This window comes from Mus musculus, chromosome 6, assembly GCF_000001635.26.
Source record: "Mus musculus strain C57BL/6J chromosome 6, GRCm38.p6 C57BL/6J".
NCBI classification, from domain to species: Eukaryota; Metazoa; Chordata; class Mammalia; order Rodentia; family Muridae; genus Mus; species Mus musculus.
In genome coordinates this window covers 131,283,321-131,308,466 of record NC_000072.6, presented here as the reverse complement: position 1 = coordinate 131,308,466, position 25,146 = coordinate 131,283,321, and the positions used below count along the sequence as shown (strand labels likewise).

At 39.7% G+C, this 25,146-nt stretch overlaps 2 protein-coding genes across 7 annotated transcripts in view; both read left to right on the top strand.

Annotated features, from left to right (window-relative positions):
* Styk1 (serine/threonine/tyrosine kinase 1) overlaps positions 1–9,334 on the top strand; it is a 54,704-nt gene extending 45,370 nt beyond the window's left edge. For 4 of the 5 annotated variants that reach the window (XM_030255392.1, XM_030255391.1, XM_006506131.3 and 1 more), the window contains 5 exons: positions 1,313–1,396; positions 3,546–3,760; positions 6,104–6,144; positions 6,746–6,842; positions 7,876–9,334. In XM_030255392.1, coding sequence (XP_030111252.1) covers positions 1,313–1,396; positions 3,546–3,760; positions 6,104–6,144; positions 6,746–6,842; positions 7,876–8,080 — 642 coding nt within the window. In that variant the 3' untranslated portion in view covers positions 8,081–9,334. The remainder of the gene's footprint in view (positions 1–1,312; positions 1,397–3,545; positions 3,761–6,103; positions 6,145–6,745; positions 6,843–7,875) is intronic. The other variant, NM_172891.2, reaches the window with a different exon arrangement.
* Positions 9,335–15,222: 5,888 nt separating this feature from the next.
* Magohb (mago homolog B, exon junction complex core component) lies at positions 15,223–24,078 on the top strand. 2 transcript variants are annotated; one of them, NM_001327860.1, is made up of 6 exons: positions 15,223–15,395; positions 16,527–16,726; positions 19,020–19,078; positions 20,321–20,431; positions 22,742–22,824; positions 23,739–24,078. In NM_001327860.1, exons 3-6 carry the CDS (start codon positions 19,064–19,066, stop codon positions 23,836–23,838), a joined length of 309 nt encoding a protein of 102 aa, NP_001314789.1. In that variant the 5' UTR covers positions 15,223–15,395; positions 16,527–16,726; positions 19,020–19,063; the 3' UTR covers positions 23,839–24,078. The 2 variants fall into 2 exon arrangements, with proteins under 2 accessions (NP_001314789.1, NP_079840.2); NM_025564.2 differs by lacking the exon at positions 16,527–16,726.
* Positions 24,079–25,146: the final 1,068 nt, after the last annotated feature.

The window sequence follows — 25,146 nt, the reverse complement described above, 5'->3', positions numbered from 1 at the left end:
GTCAGCTCAGGATTAATTGGACCCTGAGATGGGCTGATCCTCACACAACTGGAGGTGGGTGGAAAGGTGTCTGTGGACTGCAGTCTGCCCTGTGCTGTGGATAAGGGAGTGCAGACCCGGGCAGTTTAAACCTTTCAAGAGATCATCCACCTGCCACCGGTTCTGTGCTCTTGCCAACAAGCCACTTCCCACTCTTCAGAGTCTGTCCTTGAGGTGGCTCTCTTCTTCCTCCTAGCACTGAGTGGTCTGATGGGTGCTGCACATTTCCTTTGTGGCAGTTACCATATTTGGCCATTTATTTACTTACTGTTTCCTGATTCTGGGTCACACAGCTGGCATTTTGTACACCTCGAAGGCAGCAGCTATCAGGCTCAGATGGGAAACAGTACATTGTGACTTTCCCCAATTTCTTTCTGTTTGTTAATTTTTCTTTTTTAAAAAAACATATTTTCTTCACCTTTGAATACCAAGTTTTTAAACAGGCTGGCATATGTAGGCATTCCCTATGGCTATATTAATCATGTGCATGTCTGTACACACAGCCCCAGGTAAACTACTTGTGTTATTCAGTGGAGAGCGGCATCCTTGCTTGTTTTTCTTGCCTGTTGCCTGTTCAACTGCTTTCTTTATTTAGCATTTCTGCAGTTGAGGGAACCTCATGCCTCTGCATATCTGAACATATCTAATGTTTGTCTCTAACTTATATACTTTTCAGGGTAGAGAAAGATGGCTCAGCAACTAAAAGTGCATCTTGTTTGTGGAGAGGACCAGGTTTCAGTTCCTAGCACCTACATGGAGGCTAACAGTTATTTTTAATTCTATGTTTCAGGGGATCAGATGCCATTTTCTGGCCTCCAGTGGCATAAGAAATTCATGAGGTGTACATATATACATGTAGGCAAACACACTCATAAAAGAAACATAAATATATCTTAAGTTTTTGTACTTCTCTCTCTCTTTCTCCTTATTTTTGTGTGTGTGAGAGAGAAAGAGACAGAGACAGAGAGTCAGAGTCAGAGTCAGGGACAGGGACAGGGACAGGGACAGGGACAGAGACAGAGAAACAGAGGCACATGGAATTCAGAGGACAACTTGTTGGGAGTCACTTCTGTGCCTCCACCATGTGGATTCTGGGTTGGTTTGGTGACGAGCATCCTGACCCTCTGAGCCATCTCTCCAGTCAGGTCTCCTTATTCCTAATCCCTGTACTGTTATGTTGTCCTTAGCTTTGATATCTGTATTTCAGAGTTTCTCTACCACAATTTAAAAAATATGGTTAAGTCATTTTTACATAGGTTTCTTTCCTCTTTAGGATGTGATGACCATGGATGGCCTGCTCTATGATCTCACAGAAAAACAAATATATCACATTGGAAAGCAGATCCTTTTGGCCCTGGTAAGATCAGCATCAATGGAAACTGATGGTGGTATTTTCTAATCGGCCTAGTAGTTATGCTAAGTTTCTGACATTGACAATTCTAAATGGTAACTCTATTTTAAAGTTAGTTAGACAAAGCTAGGGGAAGACCCTTCACCAGCAGTTTGTTTTTCAGCCCCTTATTCATAAAATTATTTATAAACAAGGCACAATTAGGCATTCCAGGCAGAAGACCTCTAATTTAGGATTAGTACAGCAAGCTAGAAGGATTGTGAAAGTTTACTTAGCCTAAAATTTAAAAGCAAATTTGGTATTTGAACCTATGTAGATGTAAATCAGGGAAGAAGGGAAAGAAGATGGAGGAGATTCAGAGAAAGGAAAGAAATAGGTGGAAGGACAGAGATGCAGACTCATAATCAAAGAACAAGACAAACCAGCTCAGATTGTGTGGGGTGGATATTTGCTGTGATAATAGATGTGATATAAAATATATGTATTATATAAACTTTGAAAAATAAGGAGCAAGGGTAAGGGAAATAAAACAGGAAAGTGCCAACCAGTCTTTTATTTTAAAATCAGGTTTTAAGAATTCAGGGTTACAGGAAAAAATTACCTTTACCAGAATTACTCAGGAAGTTTCTATAACTATGCCTGAGAAATTATTTGGCTGTCTTTCTAAGGGATTTTATTTTAAAATAGATCAAGGCTCTGTGAAACCATGATGTTAAGCTTTATTTTATTTTGCTACCACAATATATGAAATGTATCGGGGTCTAAAGGGACTTGTGTGTGCGTGTGTGTGTGTGTGTGTGTGTGTGTGTGTGTGTGTGTGGTGGTAGTGCTGGGAATTGAACACAAGGCCTCTTGCTAGGCAAGGGCTGCATGTCTGGCCTATCTGAAGAATATCTAAATGGAAACAGGAAAAGGCAGAGTAAAAAGGAAGTGATGTTCTGGTTGGCGCTTCCATGGGATAGGAAAGAACACCTCTCACTTTGCAGTTGTCTGGGCATCTTAGGGGGTATAGTCATAGCACTACTGAATTATGAACTTCAGTCTATCTTACCTCTGGAATCATAAATGCAGAGGTGTTCTACAGGGGCGTTCACATCAAGCAGATGTACCCATCAGGCACTGTGTCACCTGTCACAAGCCAGGATATTTGTGGCTACCTTCAGTGACCTTAAATTTAGTATATTCTTCAATTCTTCTCACAATAGAATAATTTCCTTACATATATATTAATTCTTCTCACTATATTTAGTTTATTTGTTCTAAAAATTTTCCAAGAGATAGAGGACTGCTAGTCCTGAACTCTTTCTTCACCAGTGATTGGAAACTATCACTTTAGCTTTCCAAATTTCCTTGTTCTCTGTTTGGTGATGCAGCACGTGTCAGCAGCCACCTTGATTTTTACCTACTTTTCTAACCAAACAAGAATCCTTTGATCCTTTATAATGCAAGTCACTACCTCTCTCTCCCTAGATGGTGTCTTAATAAATCCGTGTTAAAAACCTTAAAGTCTATTTTTATAAGTTCTCAGAGAATTTTGATCTGAAGCCTGGCTTAAGGATTATTAGTGGATTGGTAGGGTCTGTACCACTTCCTGAGATAAGGAATTCAGATCTGGGCACAATCACCTGATGAATGTATGGCTTTCTGTGTTCCTTTGCATTGGCCTTAAAGATACCTCATCTAGCTATAAGGACAGAATGAAATAGTGTGAACACTTGTATAAGTTTATGACATGGCATTCAGCTTTTATACTCTCTGTTCCAGAATCTACCTGAGTACCATCTAAGGAAAAGTACAATTAAGGGTGGGGTAGCAGTTGGGTTGACCACAGCACATGTGGTTATGCTTTCAGAATCCAGTGTTTGGGCTGAGCATGTAACATAGAGCAGAGTGCTCATCTAGCATGCAGGAAGCACCAGGATCCATCCTTAGCATTGGAGTGAAATCCCTGCGTTAGAGCCATTTGGATTATTCACTAAGTTTGGTAATCCTCAGCCAAAGGTGAAAAGCTCGAATCCCTTACCCTGTTTTGGAAATGATTAATGAGAGTGCTGGGAGCAGAGAAGACCTTTGTCTTTTGAAGGCCCCCCAGGACTGTCTTATCTGTGAAACTTGACCTACAGAAGGCTGATTACTTTTGATCATGTGCTGATAGGAATTCCTGCAGGAGAAGCACCTGTTTCATGGGGATGTGGCTGCCAGGAACATCCTGATCCAAAGTGACCTGACTCCCAAACTTTGTCATCTGGGCCTGGCTTATGAAGTTCATGCCCATGGGGCCATCTCCTCTGCTCGATCCAGCACCATCCCTCTCAAGTGGCTTGCTCCAGAAAGGCTTCTCCTGAGACCTGCAAGCATCAGGGGAGATATGTATGTTATTTCTGCTCTTTTGCTTCCTCTCTTTGTGACCTGGGCTTTCCCCCTGAATATGAATAGGCTTGTAATCAATTATTTACAGCTTTCATTAGAAAGGAAAACATGAAAATATTCATATTATTCAAGTCCATGTCAGAGGACTTAGTAGTCTTGCTTTAACCTTTAGGGCATGGGACTACTTAAGAGCCAGGAAATGAAGATTTTGAAATAAAATAATATATACATATGTTTTAAGTCACCTCTTTTAAAAATATTTACTTAGTATCATACGTGCCTGGATGAGTTTATGAGGACCATGTATGTACAAGAGCTCATGTTGGTCAGAAGAGAGTGTCGAATCCCCATGACTAGAGTTATTGGAAGTTGTGAGCCAATCAATATCTATGTGCTAGCAACTGAAACCAGGTCCTCTACAGGAACAGAAAGTGCACTGACCACTGATCTATCTCTCCACTCCCAGGTCACGATAAGTGAAATTTTTTGCATAAATATTTATTTATCAGATCTTTAAAGCAAAAGAAATCTATATTTTATGATGGGTCTTGAACATCCAAGTATAGCACATAAACCAAGATCCTTCTGCCTTTGCCTCTCAAATGCAGGAGTTACACGTGTTTGCCACCATGCCCAGATATAAATTGTGTTTCTTCTCTGAATAGCAGCTGTAGTGATGACTAATGGCTGGATGCCTCTTTGAGATGGTTCTTAGTACAATGAGACACCTGACAATATTTGTGAGAAATCTGAGTCTTTTACTGTTTCCCCCTACATTTTGCCATTTTGTATTGCGTTAGTTTTTTCAAAACAGGATTTCTTTGTGCAGCCTTGACTGTCCTAAATCTATCTCTGTAAGCCAGGCTAGCTTTGAAGTCAGAGATTTACCCACCTCTTTCTCCTGAATGCTGGAATTAAAAGTGTGCACTATCACTGCCTGGCTCTCACCTCATTTTTTTTTTTAACAGTTGACTCATCATTACAATTTATCATTTATAATACTTTATTTGCTTGAATTTTTATTTATTTGTGATGGGGGGTCTTGCTATATAGCTCTAGCTGGAACTTGCTATGTAGAACACTCTTAACTTTGAGCTCACAGGAGTCTGTCTGCCTTTGCATGACATAAATCCATGAGCTGCAATTAACAGCGTGCACCACCACATTCAGGTCAAGCTTTTTTTTTTACAAAGAGTCTCCCTTTGTAGCCAGACTGTACGTAAATTGGTGACCCTTCTTCATCAGCCTCTCAAGTGTTAGTATTTCAGGGGTGTAGTACAATTACATCACATTTTCTTTTAAGCAACATACTCTTATAGATTAGTTTTAAAATATTCAATGTATTATTATTATTTATTATTATTATTTTTGGTTTTTGGAGGCAGGGTTTCTCTGTGCAGCCCTGGCTGTCCTGGAATTCACTCTGTCATCCAGGCTGGCCTCGAACTCAGAAATCCACCTGCCTCTTCCTCCCGAGTGCTGGGATTAAAGGCGTGTGCCACCACGCCAGGCTCAATGTGTTTTTAAAGATATATCTTATGCAACTATTTAAGTAGCATCTAGAGCACTTAGTGATCACACAGCATAACTATAATCACATATACAGCTAGTTAGTATAACCAGGATTGTAAGAAGTGAAAGTGACCTTTAGGAATCATATACCCAAGTTGTTTGAAGAAGCAAATTCATGCAGAATACCCTACTTGGCATCTGTACCACAGGAGGCATCGGGGATTTACATCTCAATATGAGTCAGTTAAGATGCTTCCACTGTTGTGTCTCTGATACCTACTTTTCAACAGACTATGGACAGTTTTACTTACAAAACATTGCTTATTTAATGATGGTATTAGTAGTGAACTATGTACCTCTCAAGTCATACTGATTAGCCAAATTCCCTGTCCAAATATCTGGTTTATTTTATTAATATTTCCCTAGGATTGAGTAAATAGGTCAGCTGAGAAAGCTGTGATTAAATTAAGGATCTCTGTTTGGTTTGGTTCCTGTTGAGTAAACGCTAGAGTTTGGGTACAGAGGGGAGGAACAGATGAAAAAAGATAAATGAGGGCATTCTGTTTTAGGTAGTGTATACTCACACATGCTAATAACAAGTGTTATTATATAATAACATAATATATGCAAACATATATTATGAAGAAGGGACATAGACACAGCCCTTGAAGAGATTATATTTTGAAGGATGTAGACAGAAATGTCCTCTCATAACTCTGTTAAATAATCCAGCTCTCCTTGACTCATTAATCGCCTCTGTGGTGTTAAAGCAAGCTCTCTTGAGAACAGATAAAGACAGGAATTAAGTGGGTGATTCTGTTTCTTTTACAGTTGGTCCTTTGGGATCCTGCTTTATGAGATGGTGACTCTAGGTAAGTATGACCTCGCTGTGAACAGGCAAGCTGGCTTTTTGGAAGGTGGTATTGTAGTCCTTGAGAAAGTGTTCTCAGGACAGGATGGACAATTACACTGGGCTGACATGTATTCTGGGACTCATTCCTCTAAAGTCTACTAAAATGATGATCCCTTTTCTTCTGTCTTCCTCTCCCAGACTTTCTTAACTTTCTCTAGCTCTCCTTTTCGCCCTTTCTTTTCCATAAACCATACCATCTCTATAGAATGCTTTCAAACCCAGAGAACAATTCCCATAGCAATATCATATAAATGTAAAAATGTTTTCTTCAGTTTAGAAACTGTGGTTCCTCTTGTATTATGAAGAATGAAAGGCAGGTATTATTTCCTGGCTTGCCTCATTTTGTTACTTTGCTTAAACCTCAGGATCTCCTAACATTACCTTTGTTCTCCAAAACACCCTTTCTGCATGTTCACACAATCCACAGGAGCAACTCTACTGTACATAGTTTCCCCATGGTTATGCTTTAGAGGCTGCTTTTCAGGTCACAGGAGATTGGTGTTATTCTCCTTTCATATTTAAAAGCTCTCGTGCTGCTTTTGTGTTTTCCATATTGACAGGAGCACCACCATACCCTGAAGTCCCTCCCACCAGCATCCTACAATATCTTCAGAGAAAGAAAATCATGAAGAGACCCAGCAGCTGCTCACATGCCATGTAAGAGGCTCTTAAAGGCTTGAGATTCTGTAATTCCCCCATCATGGTGTGTTCCCTACTTAACCACACCCCTTTAAATGTGCCTCAGAGGATCTTTAGTTGTCTTTAATGTGCTAATGCCCAGACATAAATGAAGCATGAGGTAAAACAAAATCACTTCTGCTCAACAACTGTATCAGCCACTTTTCTAATTGCTATGACAAACTATGCCCCCCCCCCACCAAAAAAAAAAAAACTGCTTCAGGGAAGAAAGGTTGACTTTGTCTCACAGTTCCATTATGGTGCAGAAGTCAGAGCAGAGGTGCTCAGTCTCTGGCTTCAGGAGCACTTAGTTTGTTCACATGCTTGTGGACCAGGAGGTGCTCAATGTAGGCTGGGATTAGGATGGCTATGGCTATCAAAAGCTTTCCCCTAGTGCAACAAGCACTTAAAACATGGGCCTGTGGAGAGGGACAGTTCAGGCTCAAGCCATAAATGTGTCATATATGTTTAATTATCATATATATATATAAATGTGTCATATATGTTTAATTATCATATATATATATATATATATATATATATATATATATATATACATACATACATACATACACACATCCACTCATACAATCTTGAGGCTATCACTGAGGACTTGACTAGGAACCTATGTTTTCATTCCAGAAGAAGGGTCCTGACCTTAAAGAACCTAACATTCTGATGAGAAGATAGTTCAAACATTGGATGAGTCTAAGCACTACCCCTCATTCCATAGAATAGAACGGACAGTTTTCTCCTAGCCTTGTTACAAGATTGCACTGCATTTTGGAAAAGGCAGGGCTCTTCTGACATTCTGTGGTTTGAAAAACATCTCTAATATTCTATTATAAAAAAAATCACATTGATAGGATGTTGAGAGTTGATACAAAGAAAATGGTAGAGTACCAGTTTCTGGAAATATAGTCTAGAATATAGGGAGACAGAGTAGGAAGATCAAAGAACTGAGCGTTTTATTTTGTTGTTGAAGAGGGACTATGTTCCTTTCCTTTCACAGGTACAACATCATGAAGTGCTGTTGGCGCTGGAGTGAGGACAGCCGCCCCTTACTTGGTCAGCTGCTCCAGCGCCTAGAAGCTGCTTCTAGATCTGCCGATGACAAGGCTGTGTTGCAAGTGCCAGAGTTGGTGGTGCCTGAACTGTATGCAGATGTGGCTGGCATCAGGGCAGAAAGCATTTCCTATAGCTTCAGTGTCCTTTGAAGATGGTCCTAGACAAATGACTATATATGGGTGGAATTAGTTCCTTCAAGAACAGAGAGAAGGAACTTTCTGTGGCCCACCAAGGGAGAAAAAAGGACATGGATCTTGCATCTTTCCCTAAACATTTTCCTAGACATCTGAAATGCTGCTGGATGAAGCTCTACCTCTACATACCATGTACTCTTGAGCTAAGAATCACCATCAATTGTAGTTTGCTTTCCAGTCCCAAGGGCTGAAGTATAAGTGGTGGACCGTGTCATTCTAAAGGAGGTTTTTAAAATCTGCAATGATTGTAAGGGAATTAGGCAAAAGGGCTGGTCCCACTCACTCCAGGCTGGTTTACTACTGAAACTAGTTTTTCTTTTCTTTTTTTTTTAAGTTAAACTATTACAGAGTAAAAATAAACCAGATGGGCATGAATGAACACCTTCTAATTTTTAACCATGAATTGAATATTGGAATTCATGAGAAAGAAAATTCTAGGTTCTTTTTGCTAAGAGGTGTTAAGGTGAGTCAATATATCCTTCAAGGAAAGGCTTTGTCTCATCTATGTTGACGGGACGTAAAAGTCCTCGTCCCGTTATGAAGAGCTGAAGAAGATCTATAAGAAACAATACTGAGCCTTTCCTTGACTATAGATAGAAGAGCATCCTTTCATTGAACTCTGAGGCAGGTGGACCATGCATGATACTAAGTTTAATTAGAAGCAGGAGGAGTCATTTCATGATTAGGAACATTGTTCATCCCATTTGTTTGCCAGTTCCTGTAAGACTAAGGAGAATCAGCCTATAGAGCCAAAGCTAGAACCAGGGATAAAAAGTGTGTGTGTGTATAACAAATAGGAAGCATGAAAGTCGAGCAAGAAGACTTAGTAACCCAGGTGGTCATTAAGAGGTACAGAGAAGAAGTAATCTTATAGGAATGGATGGTAGCTTCTAATTTTTAACCATTCATTGAAATAACTGTGAAGCAACTCATTAAACTAGTATTTATTGACCAAAAGTAGACTTTTCAGGTGTATAGCTGCCAAAATCTCTATAATAAAGAGGCTAAAAGAAAATAAATGGGAGTTATTTTACTAGGAAAATTAGAGAACCTATAGTTTCCAAAAAGAGATTCTTTATGTGCAAAATGAGATAACTCTCTACCTCACAGGGTTGGTGTGAGGAACAATGAGAATATGTATTTGTGTATTATGTAGAATATAATATATTCTCAATAAATACTAGTTTTTCCCCTTTCTAACTCGGAAAATTTCTTTTCTTTCTTCTTTTTTTCCCCATTTTAAAAACAAAACATATACTGTGGTAAAAAACACAGGCCAGTGATAGCACATGGTAGAACATGCCTAAAAGATGGTGTTCTGGTATGAGCAGCACATGATTAAATTGTCACCATGGTTTGTTTATTTTCTAGCACTGAGAATTGAACCCAGGGCCTTACACACACAGGGAAATGCTCTATACTGGTCTTGAGCTATCATGTTTTTGTGGGCTGTGGGCTTTGGGCTGATGACTATAGTCTTCCATGATTTCAAAATACTGTAAGTATCACAGTGAGGGTAATTCTATTAAACAAGCTGACCTGTGACTTTGCAAGATCACCCTGGTACCTTGGGAAGGACAGGGAGAGCTATTGTGGTAAGGATGACTGGCAGCTGGAAACTGACACCCAGGCATCAACTGAAATCTTGGTGTAGTCATAATGAGTCAGCTAAAGGAAGAATGTTTCTTGTTTCTGTGGGGATACCACAGTGAGTAGTCAGGATTTAAGTGAGCTGGAGAAGGATGGGATCCAATTTTTGTTTCCTAGATATTAATTTGAGCCACTTTTACAAAATATTTTCTCATTTGAATATTTAGAAAATGTTGAGTGTCAAAGCTTGCTGTGCCAGACAGTGGGTTACATGTTGGATAAGAAACAGGAAGCTTTGAATACAGTTAGGCAGGATGTATTTATATGTAGTCACCTGTTAATTAAAACCTTATGTTAACTATGGGATAGTAGAAGGGAGTGCAGAGTGAAGACTCTGAATAAATGTCATACAACCTGAGACCCAAAGGAAAGGTCATGTAATGACAGAAAGAATACAAAAGACTCCACGAGTGGGACTCTTTGGGAATGTATGACAACTTTGAGGTAAGAAGAACCAGTGTGGAGCTAGGGAAATAGTTCAGTGAATAAAGTGCTTGCCATCCAAGTTTTTAGAATGGAATTTGGATATCCAGAACCCATGTCAAAAGTCAGATGTGGTAGCATACATCTGTAACACCAGCACACCTTTGACAAGATGGGGAATGGACACAGGAATCCCCAGGATCTTACAGTCTGGCTACCTGTCAGACTCAGTAATCAACAATAAAAGACCCAAGCCCAAATAAAGTAGAAGGCAAGGATGAATACCCAAAGTTTTCCTGTGATCTCCATATGGCGCACACTTAACAAATTTGCCATACGCTGAACACATACATGCTAAAAGTTGCACATGTAAAAGATAAAACCATGATCATAACTAGAAAAGGGAATACACAGGTGAAGGGCTGATAGGTTGTCTACAGGGATGCAGCATGTATGTTAAAGGGGAGGAGACATAATGAGAGAGAGGGTGGCTTGCTCTTCCTTTCTTGGGTATGTGCAGGTGGATACAGGTAGCCAACAAGGTCAGAAGGTCGGGTTGGATTCCCTGAAGCTGGAGTTCCTGTTGGCTGTGGGTTGACTGACATAGGTGCTGAGAACCAAACTCAGGTCCTCTGCATGTAGCCTCAACCACTGAGCAGTCTCTCCAGCTCCATTTTCTTCATTTTAAATGAAGATAAAACAGGTTAATAAAATTATTAGTGTACATTAATAGAACTTTCTCAATCTTACTACAACAATGTATAAAATGCTTTAGCGTATCAATGAAATAAGAAGACATAGGAACATGTAGAAAACCAGAGGAGAGCCTACAATATTTAATTTAGTAGGTTGTGTTTGTTTCAATGTAAGTTACAAGTTCTGTTTTAGTGTTTAAATCATAGGATAACCTAACATACTCTAAGAGTTCCAGATGTAGTAATGAAATTAACTCCTTTGCACCATGGTAGTCTATGATCCTGCCTGATAACTAGTGGTCTTAGGGGGTGTGGTGTTCCTGAATGATGGGGATTTACCTGAAAAGCAAATACAGTGGCAAAAGACATGGCTGAAATCCATAAAGAAATCTAAGATGGAATAAAAAAGGACAGGTGAACAGAGGGATATGGATGGAAACAGGCCACCACATTTTAGCTTTTCCTTCTCAAAATGTACCAACTTCAGTATGCTCGATTAGACTACATAATGCTATTGCTACACAGATTTATTTCACTGAAAGAGACAGCTCTGACATTTTATTCTGTAAATGTATAAAACAACAATTATACTGACAGAAAATGAAAATATAAGCTTATTGTCTGTTTATTAGGATATGATTAGAGACTGTTTCTGAAAATTGAAGGCGGGAATTATTTGGTCACTTTAAATAGACAAAAAGATGTAGATGGGCAGAGGATACATAAAAAGAGTTCAAAAGAAGAGCATTCTGTACACGGGGTGGGGGTGGGGGAACCCAGCCGAGCAATTAAAATATTAATGACTCCAAGCAAGAGCCACATCTAAAAAAAGGGAGGTGTAGTGGTGCACACTTGAAGTGCCAGGACATTTAGTGTGAGCAGAAGAAGGTTATGGATTTAAGGCCAGAAGTTACATTAGTGAGTTTAAGGCCAGTTTGGCTCCATGAGACCCTGCCTCAACAAAAAGCAAAATGAACAGAAATGAAAGAAATTGATGCATCAACACATGATTGAAAAAATAAAACACTTGTGTGGAAAAAATTATCACCAAATATTTTACATTAACCATCAAGCCTCAATTTTCATCACAGTTGGGAAGGTTTGTTTCCTACCTACATCAAAATAGTTTCACTAGATGCTATAAAGTCGACCACAGTGTTGGCAAAAGCAGAAACAGTCCTTTAGTTTCACATGATCAATGTAAAGACATCTACTTTCAAAAGTAAACTCTGACAATGTAATTACCCTAGTTTGGAACTCCAATAATGGAAAAAGGAAAATGTTCACAGTATGTTTCACTACTTCCAGTCTGATTATGGATAGCTGAGACCCTTACACAGCTGTGCTAACCAACGACAGAAACTCTAGCCACATGTGATATTTAAATATTATTTTACATTAATAAAAATTAAGAGTTCCACAAAATTAGTTTCCCCTGTCTCACTAGCCACATTTAAGAACTCAGTAAACAAAACACCTGCCCACATCCCCGGGGTCTACCATCTCAAAAGGTCCCATTTTGATACAATCTTGATTACAAGATGGAGAGTTAGGTAAGTAGTTTTCTATTTTATCTAAAAAACATGTAAGTTCCAGAGGACAAGTCTGAACTCATAGGAAATGGTAGGGGACCAGAGCATAATGGGCCAACTTAAGGAAGCTGCATATGTAGCAGAGGATGGCCTAGTCGGCCATCAATGGGAGGAGAGGCCCTTGGTCATGGGAAGATTCTATGCCCCAGTATAGGGGAATGCCAGGGCCAGGAAGCAGTAGTAGGTGAGTTGGGGAGCAGGGGATAGGGGATTTTCAGAGAGGAAACTAGGAAATGGGATAACATTTGAAATGTAAATAAAGAAAATATCTAATAAAAAAGAGAAAGTCTTAACACTGTGTGTATTTTACACTGCGTTTAAGTAGGCTTAAATCCTGACATCTATAGTTCTACTTAGGTAAATAGGAACATGAACTTGATACATGTGTGAAAATTTTAAAGGAAATGCACAGAGAGCCATCCTAAGGCCACTGAACAAGCCTTTCTGTATAATTCAGTGAAAGGGATTTTAGCTGATATTTCCACAGAGGCTATAAAAACACATTGCTTAAGTTTCTGTGAATTATTCTTGTAATAAATCAGGTCCTTCTCAGTTTTAAAACTGAAAGTTTTCCATCCCTTACTTCCCAAAAATCCTTCTCAAATCTGGACAAATTGAAAGGGTTGGGCATCCTGATGGTAAGGTTGATTTACATCTCTAATATATTTTCCTAAATAGCGGCCTACCACCCCACTACAGGAGTGAGCAAATTTAACAATTACATAACTATTAAGAAGGCCAAAGAGAACCTGCCCCAACTTGCTTTGACAGTTACTCCACTTTCTCAAACCCCAATAAGTCTAGCAACTTATTGATTTCAGGTGTAGATATTGTGGGGTTTTTTTTCTTTCCCCAAATACAAACATTCACACCACCCAGCTTTACTTTAAGGCACTGAAATGCTTGTCTATACTGCCAAGACATTCACAGAATATGGTCACCAAAAAAGTCAATTCAAATAGCACCTTTTATATGTCTTCTTTAATACCACCCTTGTTTGTAAACTTCTAACTCCACCCCCCAATAAAACTACTTGCCCTTTTCATACAGAGCTGTTCTATTGCATGCATTCTTTACTATACCAGTTACTTCCCTTTGCTGGTGTTTGCCTTATATGTTTGCTTTCTTTTTATTCTGAAGGTGTAAATGTTGTGATTGCTTTATTACTAACTTCCATCTGCTCTGGCACATAGAAAAAGGCTTGTTAAAACTCGTGTTGCATAGATTTCAAAGCATATCATATACATGTTGTTTAATTTTCTCAGGTCTGTGTTTGGCAGTTGATCACTGTGTATCTAGTTAGTTAATGATCAAACAGGTTGAGAGATAATGACTTGTCCAAGGTTACGTGGGACCAGTACTGAGACTGGACTCTTTTTCTTAGGATTGTGACAGAAGGCCATCAGTCACCGATAGGATTACTCAGTGGTGCTAAAAGAAAGGTGATCAGGAATTGGAACGAGGGAACTGGGTGCAGTTCACTGTCATTTTGTGCTCTTCAAGACTACACTTGGATGTTCCGTATTTTTCCAACTCAAACTGTTGAGAACTGTGACCTAGCCCTGCAAATATATAGGGTACTAACCATTAACCCTTAGTGACTCATGAGTTGTAGTATACTATGAAAAACTCTTCTATGATGACTATCTGGACTTTTCAGTTTCATGTGCTATTTAAACATCAAACTCCCACCAGACAGATTCATTTTACTCTGTGTCTCCGTCTGGGCTGTTAGCTACTGGAAATTTTGAAGTATTACCAAAAGGGACTCTGGTAGATTGTGTTCTGGTTGCCACCGGAATGTATCTTTTCTCAGTTCACCAGTTTCAGGAAGTAGAGTCACACCCCACTTTACAATGTGCTTCGAGATCAGAGATACCCACAATAAGTACAGCTTGTAAACCTTAGTTCAAAACTCAGAAAAAGACACACCTATAGCATAGGGCAACTCGAAAGTAAAAGTGGTTTTACATCTGTTCCTTCCAAGCCCATTTAAACAAACGAGAAGAAAACAAAGAAACAAAATCCCTAGCTATTTCTTTGCTAAGATAAAATATACAGGAAAACGGACAAATCTGGCAATTATTATAGTGAGGTAATGATGAAGTATTAAGACAAATCTTGTATAGAATTTTAGCTTTTGTATGAGTGTATTTATGTGCTAGTGAGTGTAGGTTATTAAACCAGAGAGGATACTGAGTGTAGGTTAAAGAAATAGAGTGGGAAGTGTAACAGGATACATTTAACAAGAAAGTGCAGCGGGAATAATTTGGGCCCAAGGGTTGGGGGCAGTAGATGAGGAAGAGGTGGAGTGTGGCTCAACCAAAATATAGAATGCCAAAATGAAATCCGGGACTTTGTATCCACCAACGCGCTCATGCAAGCCACCCTTATTAAACTCGGTGAGCCTCCCCTCAACCCAGACAAAAACAAGGCGTAAACGTACAGGAGGGCTTATTGGTAAGACTGGTTCAGCGGAGAAGGGATGAGAGAAGATAACATGGTGGGAGCGACTAAAATTCATCATGTACGTGTATAACATCGTCACAGAGTTAAAACGTAAAAATCGAAGACATGAAAATCTTTTCCAAAAAAAGAAAAAAAAAAAAAAAAAAGCGCTCGAGATCGTGGTGGCTCCAATGCGAACCTTCAGTTCTCTTGGGGGTCTCTTGCTTCCTCTTCAGTTTTCCGGGATTTCGTTCCCTACCGGAGTAAACGCGCCCTTGGTGACGCGCTTTGCCTGCGCCCGTGACGTCACTACCTCGCGCCGGCGGCACGTTGGCCCCGCGGTATAGCGGGCTTTACCGAGGGTAAAAATGTCTATGGGTAGTGATTTCTACCTTCGCTACTACGTCGGGCATAAGGGCAAGTTTGGGCACGAGTTTTTGGAGTTCGAGTTTCGGCCGGACGGTGAGCGGCGGAGGGGCTGCGAGGGAGGGCGAGCCGCCCAGGGAGCGGGTTTCAGCGTGTGTGTGTGTGTGTGTGTGTGTGTGTGTGTGTGTGTGTGTGTGTGTGTGTTTCCTTTCTTCTTTATTTCAATTTACTTGTTTAGTTTTGAGAAAGGGCCTTGTTGTGTAGTCCAAGCCGCCCTCGAACTCACGATCCTCCTGCTTCAGCCTCTGGGATGCTGGGATGACAGGCGTGTCACCATGCCCCAGACTCCCAGAAGGGCTTGAAGGGTTTCATTCCAACATTGGAAGACTTTGCTTTTGTAGCAGGCTTGTGCTGTATTTGTGAGAGCAGACATGGGTTATGTTTGTGAGAGGGAAAAAAATGCTGTAAAGTAATTCAGAAAAGCGAATTCTGCCACTCCTGAAAAGTTGAACATATAGGAATCGGAAACTTAGAGCAGAGAACCTGTGCTCCGGGAGTGTTAACAGAATTATCAAGTGATACTCCAGAGGATGCATGGAATCTTTAGGTGACCTCTTTGGCCTACTCGTTCATTCATGGTATGTGTTAAAGCTGCTTTATAGGGGAGGAGCCCCGTGTCTGAACACAGGAATGTGGTATGTGTCAGGTTTGAAATACAGTTCTTCACTAGTGGATGATGGCCAAAGGTAAGGGAGTCAGTGGAAATGCTCCTAGAAGCTCTTTTTGTGCCACCTCCTAGGCAGTCGGCCAGCCTTGTCTAAATGAGTCTGAAAATCTCCTTCCTAGCCACCAGCTGTCAGAACTCTTTCAAGGGGACAATCAATACAAACTTCATACTTTCAGCAAGAAGCAAATGGCCACAGGGGTAGCCGCTGATGCTCTGGGTGAAGAGGGGAAGTGTTGTGTGGTCCCAGTCACAACCAAGGACTGGGGGAATGACAAACAAGCTTTTCCCACAAAACAAGGCTTCTTGACCCAGAGCAGAGTGTACCTGCTGTTGAGTAAGGGGCATACTTCTATAGACCAAGGAGAGCTGGAGAGAGGAATTGCAGGTCTGTTCTTGATATATTATGAATGCCAATCTGAGTGCTTTCAAATTGGTTATTGTAAAAAAATATTGATACTGCTGGACTGAGCCCCTGTCCCTCTGTTTTTGGTCCCAACAAGCTAGCAGAATCTTAAAGCATTTTAGTAACTCTAAAGAAGACGATGTCTGCTAATGAACTATTGAAAAGCCCTGCAACAGTGGCTGTAAGAAATCCAGGAGGAAAGCACCCAAGGTTCAGCATCTACTTACGTCACTTGTCCTTCAACAACACCATCTCCAATGTATTGTTCTCAAGAAGCAACACACTAAGAAAAACAAGGTAGCTACAGAATAAGCTTAACTTTTGGCCTAGAGAATGAAGCTTAAAAAAAAAAAATACCAGGAACAGATTTCCAAGAGACATAGACTGTCCTCAATGAGAGCTTCTACTTTTAAGTCTGAGTCCAGTAAACAGTAAGTGTTTAAGACAAAGAAGTAAATGATCAGACCTTGAAAAACAAAACAAAAAAAGTTTTCCCTGAGTCTTTTTATTGGGGTGGGGGTGGGGGGTTGAGACAGGGTTTCTCTGCAGCCCTGGCTGTCCTGGAACTCACTCTGTAGACCAGGCTGGCCTCGAACTCAGAAATCTGCCTGCCTCGGCCTCCCGAGTGCTGGGATTAAAGGCGTGTGCTACCACGCCCAGCTTCCCTGAGTCTTTAATCCTAGTACTCTGGGGGCAGATGGAGTTTCAGAAAAGCCAGAGCTACACAGTCAAACCCTGTCCCCTCACAAAGTTCCCCATGCAAAAAAGAATCTGCCCCTAGAAGATGAGACACTTGATTGAGATAAAACTGAGAAACCTTCTTGGTTTCTGGGTGAGAGAAAAACCAGAGGAGAGCAGAATGATCAGGGGTTTGTTGGAGCCTCTCCCTGTGTAGTGTAAGGCAATTCTGTCTTGGGACAGCTCTGCCTACCTGCACCAAGAATTTTTATTTTTGAATGTTCATTATGTAGTGGGCAGTATATAAATGTCAAAGCTGAAGGTACTTGGGAGACAAACATTTAACCTACTATAGGACAGTATGGGTTTTACTTAAGTGCTTTATGCATGACTTGCACGAGGTTCTTTGATAGGTAAGGAGAGGATCATGGATTCCAAAAGTTTCAAGCATTTAGGAAGAAGTCAGCATAGCAGTCAGTGTTCCTGCTGTTATTTAGAACTTAATAACTTCACCCTTGTTTCCCAAATTTTGTTGTTGTGGCAGTGGTCTTCTAGTTTTCTCTTTTCTTTTCTTTTCTTTTCTTTTCTTTTCTTTTCTTTTCTTTTCTTTTCTTTCTTTCTTTCTTTCTTTCTTTCTTTTTTTTTTTTTAAGATTTATTTATTTGTTATATATACAGCATTCCACTGGCATGTATACCTGCAGGCCAGAAGAGGGCACTAGATCTCGTTATGGATGGCCATGAGCCACCGTGTGGTTGCTGGGCATTGAATGCAGGATCTCTGGAAGAGTACTGTTCTCTTGACCTCTGAGCCATCTCTCCAGCCCTAGTTTTATTTATTTTTATAAAAAATTAATTGCTTTTTAAAAATTTTATTCCTCTTGTAATTCTGTTCTTGTTCCTCTTGCATTTGAATAACACCAGCTTGTTCTTAGCACCCTGAGTCATTCAAATTAAGACCTCCAACAGTATCAGGAGAATTTTATGTAAGGATTTATTCTCATGCGTCTCTGCCACTGCATTGTTCCACTTACATGGAAAATAATGAACCATGAGATCTACAGTTCCTGAGGGGTACACCCCAGTAGGGTAACCTGTCAGTTTAGCAGATGAGAAAGACATTACAGCTGTATCAGGGCCCCTAACTGACTCACCATGCAGGGAAGCACACACCAGGGGCTTCAGAGGTCTGAAGGATGGGTTGAAATAAAGCAGCTAACAAACTTGGCAGTTCATGTCCTTTGCTTGCTTCCTAGTTTAAAAAAAATTATTAGCAAAATGCACTAATATGAAGGAAAGGAATTAAGAGAGTACTTTGGAACAATAGAGAAAGAGTTGATGCAAAACAGACCTTTTGATACTCTGCAGCTCTGCAAGTTGCTTAACTTGATTTTATCTCCTGTGAAGAGGCGAGAAAGTGAAAGCTGTTCTTGGAATTCCTTTAGAGATTAGATGAAATGTTGTGAGTGCAGTCAGCGTTTACCACTAACATATGACACTGAAGAGAATACTTAGTGCTTAGACATAGTCACTTTGTGTTTAGGGCTAGATTAAGAAAATAAAACTGTTTATTGTGCACAACTTTAATCCCCAAACATAGGAGACAGTGGCAGGTGGATAGATCCCTGTGTGTTCAAGGCTGCCAACCTCATTACACAGTGAGGTCTTGTCTCAAAGGAAGGAAGGAAGGAAAGGAAGGAAGGAAAGGAAGGAAGGAAAGCAAATAGACCTTAACAAACCTGACCCATTTTATGTTGAAGGTATGGAATGTTTTAAGAATTACTAGCCTGCTTTTATATTTATTATTTAGCATTGATCTTGCATGAGAAAAGTAGATATACTAATAAAAGTGGGACTATGAAATTGTCTTTACCTCTAATTACTCATGATGTTCTTTCTTTCTCTCCACACAGGGAAGCTTAGATATGCCAACAACAGTAATTATAAAAATGACGTGATGATCAGAAAAGAGGCAAGTTCTGTTCATTTGTTCATGCATGTGTGTGTGCATGCGTGCAAACATGCTTGACTTTTTTTTCTCTTTCTTTCTTTCTTTCTTTCTTTCTTTCTTTCTTTCTTTCTTTCTTTCTTTCTTTCTTCCTTTTTTGAGACAGGGTCTCACTTTGTAGCCCTGCTGTCCTGGCTCTCACAGTGTAGACCAACCAGACTAGCCTAGAACTCAGAGATCCACCTGCCTCTGGCTAACTTCTTTTTAAATGTCAAATTTTTAACATTTTGTTCATTTATCTTGTCTGTGTTGACTGAAGTTATGTCAAGGGTCTCTTTCAAGAAGAAACTAATTTATAGATTGAAAGGTTTCTATTTTAATTACATATGATTTTAGCTTTTTTTTTTTTTTTTTTTTTTCTGTTTTTTCGAGTCAGGATTTGTCTGTGTAGCCCTGGCTATCCTGGAACTCACTCTGTAGACCAGGCTGGCCTCGAACTCAGAAATCTGCCTGCCTCTGCCTCCCAAGTGCTGGGATTAAAGGCGTGCGCCACCACTGCCCAGCAATTTTAGCATTTTTAAAAAGTTTTTTTTTATTGTGTGTTTGTATGGGTATGCACATGTAACATACATAGTATGCCTGGTAGAAATCAAAGAACAGCTGGTAGAAATTGTTTTTTTTTTTCTCTTACTATATGGGTTCTAGTGATTGAACGCAGGTATTTTTTCTCGGCTTTCTTTACCCACTGAGCCATCCTGGTGGCAGTTTTAACAAAGGAGTCAGCCTAAATACTTACAGCCCATATCATTTAATTCATTTTATGAAGTATAAATTTTTTTCTTAGATGTTTTCTTTTACATTTCAAATGCTATCTTCTTTCCTAGTTTCAATTTTAAATGGAAGGTGAGGAAGTTAGGCTGGGCTTCAAGTGCCAGCTCCTGTGTGCTTGTGCTGTGCCCTCAGTCTACAGCTAATACTGGCCCTGTAACTGTAAGCTGCCTGGTACCCCTACTACCCTGGCAGAATATGGGGCCTCAGAGCAGCTAGTGTGAGCAGATGGCACCTGTGTGTGGTAAAGGACATGGGTGTAGGGAGAGTAGCATTTGTGAGAAGGATGAATTTTATCCTGCAGCTCTGGGGTCAAGTTTACTTTTCACTCCCATTCTGTTTGGATATTTAGGACTTGGAACTGGCTTTTATTATATCTTGCTGAACTGTGGGAAGACAGACAGGCGTTCAAAGATCTTATTGTAACTGACTTTTCAGGCCTATGTCCACAAGAGTGTAATGGAAGAACTGAAGAGAATTATTGACGACAGTGAAATTACAAAAGAGGACGACGCTCTGTGGCCACCCCCTGACAGGGTTGGGCGGCAGGTCTGTGCCTAGTGACTCCTTAAGTGGATAGAGTCAAAGTTGGTAATGTAGTTGCTGTGTTTTCAGGATGGTTTCTTATTGAAACTTTGATTATATAGCTTCATATTCTTTCTAAACTTTTATTTTGGTATTAGATGTTGAAGTCAATGTTCATACATGCCAGGCAAGCCAATGCTCCTTCCAGGTTACAGCTCCCAGCCCTTACTTAGCATCATTTCCTTTGCTGCCTCCAGCTACTACAGGTGTTAGTGCATAGCTCTAAATTTAGACAGTATTCTACATCTTTTCTCTAGCTAGTCCAGAGAAAGTTGGGGTATTTTGACATTTATGAATTATTTATTATGAATGAGCTATTATTAATTGTTTCTATTGTAAGTGCGTACAACATTGCTAGCTAAATTTGAATGTTATGGTTCTTTTCATTGAGTGCAGTGATTCACTTTTTCCAATTGTTTGTTTGTCTTTTAAAATTCATGTATTTGAGTGTTTCAGAGAGAGATCTGATGGATTTCTTTGTTCCAGTGAACCATTGTGTTTGCCTCTCATATTCCCTTCAGAATAATTGATATTTCTCAAAGTGCTCCCAAAGATCTCGGCAGGCCCAATTTCACTCTGTATAGACAGTTTGGTTTCTAAATTGGGTCTTTTCAACCCCTGGAGGAGTAAGGTACAAGGTCGAGAGAGAAGATATTTAATCTCACTTTTGTGTGTTCCTGAGGCTTATACTTTATATGAGCTACTCTTTTTGCCTAGAAGAAAGATCTGTAGAGAGATCTAATATAGCTGAAAGTAGCAGTAACTGTTCTGTGTCAGGAACACAGTGCAGAGCATGGTATAGGGAAGCAGAGGCAGTGGTCTGTGTCCGGCGGGAACCCGAGTTACAGGAATACCACCTTTAGCATAATAGTCACTGGGCATCTGTGTCCACAGAGAACAGTGGAGTGCTTTAAAACTATGGAACCTGCCCTACAGGGAGGATGTGCCATGCAGATTTGTCTGCATTAATAAGTTGATATACTTTTTCACAGGGTGGCTTTGTAATATGCATCAGAAAATGTTGATATTTTCTATTTACCTTTGCCTTAGTAACATTTCTGAACATCAATTCTAGAAAAAGAAATTCAGAAACAGAGTAGGTTGAATTATGTATAAAAATGTTTTTCACCTGGGGAGAGCCAGTGCTCATATCTGTGCAGTGGTGACGTGTTCTCCATGAGGGAGTAGCCTGCATGCTCCAGACACTGCTGCTGGACAATTAAGCCAAGCCTTTGTGACTATTAGAGAATCTTAGCTAGTTTTCACTTGGCTGTATCTCGTGAAGTGCATAGTTAGGCCGTTTGATTAAATAGCTGGGACTATCTTTGATAGCATCTGTTTAAGAGTTTAGTGTAAAATTCATTAAATACGCAGCCCCTTCACTGGCTTTAGGTTTCTGCATAAGTAGTACAGATAAAATGTGTATGATGATAATGATACTGGAGTAACTGGGTTATATTGCATTGTTTTATAAGTTGTAGTTTTTATTGAGTTTCATAGAGTGACTACTAGTCTCTAGGTAGGAACATTACTGTTATGGAGAGCCAGTGTTACTCCTGGCTATTGGTACCATTGTATGTTCTGTGCTTTATAAGTTTTGGATTGTACATTTGTGATATAAGTCTAGTAAAGACTGTAACCTTGTAAAGGTATTTTAGGGACTGCAGAGAGTATTTGTAATCCCCTAGCAGTTGGGCCTGATGCATCGCAGATACTACTGTTGATGTCATATAGTTGTAGAAACTTACATAAAGAGAAAATACATTTTGAGATATTTTAAATGGATTTGTATTATATAATCATTTCTCTCACATGCTTAAATATGACAGCTCTCATGTTTACCGCATCACAAGAAGCATTTCTGTGTTGTTTTGTTTGAGCCCCCTTTTTTTAAATCACGGCTCTGGAAAGCAGTTCTGGTTTGGTCATGAAACTGAGGCTATTGGTCACGAACAGTTGATGAGGTTACATTAAGATAATTCTGTTAGCAAATTAAATTTCTTTTGGGTTTTGGAAAGAGTCTCTCTGTGTAGCCCTGACTGGTCTGGAACTTTCTCTGTAGAGCAGGCTGGCCTTAGACTTGAGTAGTTCTCCTGCCTTGCTTCTGGAGTGCTGGGATTATAAATATGTGCCACTGTGCTTGCCGAAGATTACATTTCTTTTCCTGTCTATTAAGTTCTGGAAAGTTTGTACTTCTTTGTAGCATGAATATAGGTGTCCTTGGGGTAGACTTTTTTTTTTATTAATGCCTTTTCTCTACTGTTTTGTTTCCAGGAACTTGAAATCGTAATTGGGGATGAACACATTTCTTTTACCACGTCAAAAATAGGTTCTCTTATTGATGTAAATCAGTCAAAGTAAGTATATTAAAGTTTGGCTGAGCTGATTTGATTCATAAGTGAAGCTCATGTCAGAGCTTGTCTGTTAGCCAAGGCAGTTTAGTCTTCAGACTTTTAAGTAGTTAAACACTTGTTTTCTTGTCTGTCAGAGAAGTAAACAATATCTCACTGTCTAAAGTACTTAGTTCAGCATTGTGCATAGTAATACCTCACTTTTGTTGGTTGCTTTGTATTTAAAAAACTGGCTATAATGTCAGAAAATGGAAAGGAACTGTTGGGATTTATCAGCTTCATTGGGCCCATATTATACCATACTATAAAGAACAACAGGCATGTGTGAGCCACCTTTATGTCCTTAGCTTCTTTGCAGCACATACTGAAGCTTTGCTGGCCTGAATCACTGAGTCACTTCTTTATGCTCCTTTCCCTCACAATGTCCCCTTAATGCTTCCATTGCTTCTTGTTGCCCTAAATCAGAACTTGCTTGGGTATATGCTGCATGAAAACCTGGCTCTGTCTTCAGAGTAATCATAGTGCCCAGGTCATAGTAGGTGCTTCAGATAAGTGTTAAAGAAGGGCAAAGAATGAATGCATAATAATTATTGTAATCTGTGTTTACAAAGAACAGCCAATGTTTAAATCTATAAATATATTCTTACAGTTGATGAGAATGTGGCCTCTGTACTCTTCTGGGTTTCTAAGTGGGTGCACTTCTCTTGAGAGAGCAGCGAGTGCTGGTGAACATATTCTTCCTTATAGGAGAGAGAATTGTTAACTGTTTAGCTTGTTCACTATAGCTGTCAGCAGGAGTATTCCTTTTTCCTTAAGTCTATAAACCTAATTAGTATAAGGGTTTCATTTTTGTTTCAGCAATTTATATGGTAATATTTCATAGGGAACAAAGGCTAACTTTTACTTTTTTTAAATTTTAGGGATCCTGAAGGCCTTCGTGTATTTTACTATTTGGTACAAGACTTGAAATGCTTAGTGTTCAGCCTCATTGGTCTACACTTCAAGATTAAGCCAATTTGAATGGGATGTTTTTGAGATTATTTATATATTTAATTAAAGGAAGGGTTTTCTATTGGCAATTTTGGGATTTTTATGAATGTGAAACTTTTATATATAAACTCAATATATGAAAAAAACCCAGGTTACATGGTTTTTATTTCTTGGCTCCACATGGAATAGACAGTTTCTATATATAATTGATTCTGTAAATAAAAGCCATTTTTTGTTGAAATTTTGCTCTAATAAAATGTACCAAAGCCTAGATGTAGAATAGGTATTTGCTTTTGCGGCTGAATCAGTGACTTGCGTTAAGGACAGTAAGTTGTTCTGGTTGGTAGAGCTTAGAGCAGAGAGAGGCCTCTCAGCTGGAAATACACAGTGAAATCCGAGCTACTGAAGGTGCCACAGAGTCCCTGTGTCACTCTTCCTCTTCCATACTTCATAGGACTTACCTTTGTCACATTACTGAGGTGTTTGTTTTTGTTTGTTTTAACAGAGGTTTGAGTTTTTTGTTTTTGTTTTTGTTTTTTGTTTTTTTAAACATCATCACAAGCCCTTTTGGGATACTCCACATTTAAATACTTTCCTAAGTTGTTGGAGGAGCACAGTCAGTACCTACCCCACGTTTGGCCTATGTTATTCTCGTAGGTGTGTGCACATGCTGAGGAGCTGAGTTAAGCTTTGCAAAGTCATACGAAACCTTGTCTTAGCTATCTCGTGTGCACGCCTAGTTTTAGACTCACCGGAAACAGGGTCACTTGAGTTTCCCAGGTCCTTTGAAATTTCTGCCATTCATCTCTTGTTATCTCTGCTAACACTGATGTTGGTGTAATTCTTTTCCTCATCTACCTGTTCTTCCTCTTCCTCTTCTTCCTCTTCCTCCTCTTTTCTTGCTTTCTCTGAGCTCTGTGTAGACCAGGCTAGGCTCAAACTTACAGAGATCTGTCTGCCTCTGCCTCCTCAGGTTGCCTGCCACTAAAGGTGTATACCACCATGGCCAGCTCTCTGCTACTTTTCTTTCACTTTGTTTGAGTTGCCTCTTACTGATTTTAAACTGCTAATAGACTACTCATTAGAAAAGTGTCGTATGGTGGTAGTTTTGCATAAGGAAATGCTTTTTCTGGGCTTTGTCAGCAGGCACATGTTCCCCTTTACCATACCATATAGTAAAGACGCCTCTTGCTGTACAGTAATCAACCCTTCTAAGTGATTATTCTGCATAGCACCTCTCCTTTAATGGGATCCAGCACATCTAGCAGTCTCTTTACAGTGTGTTAACATTTATTTCATGAGTTAGCATTTTTTTGGGTTGAGTTTTTAAAAATTGAT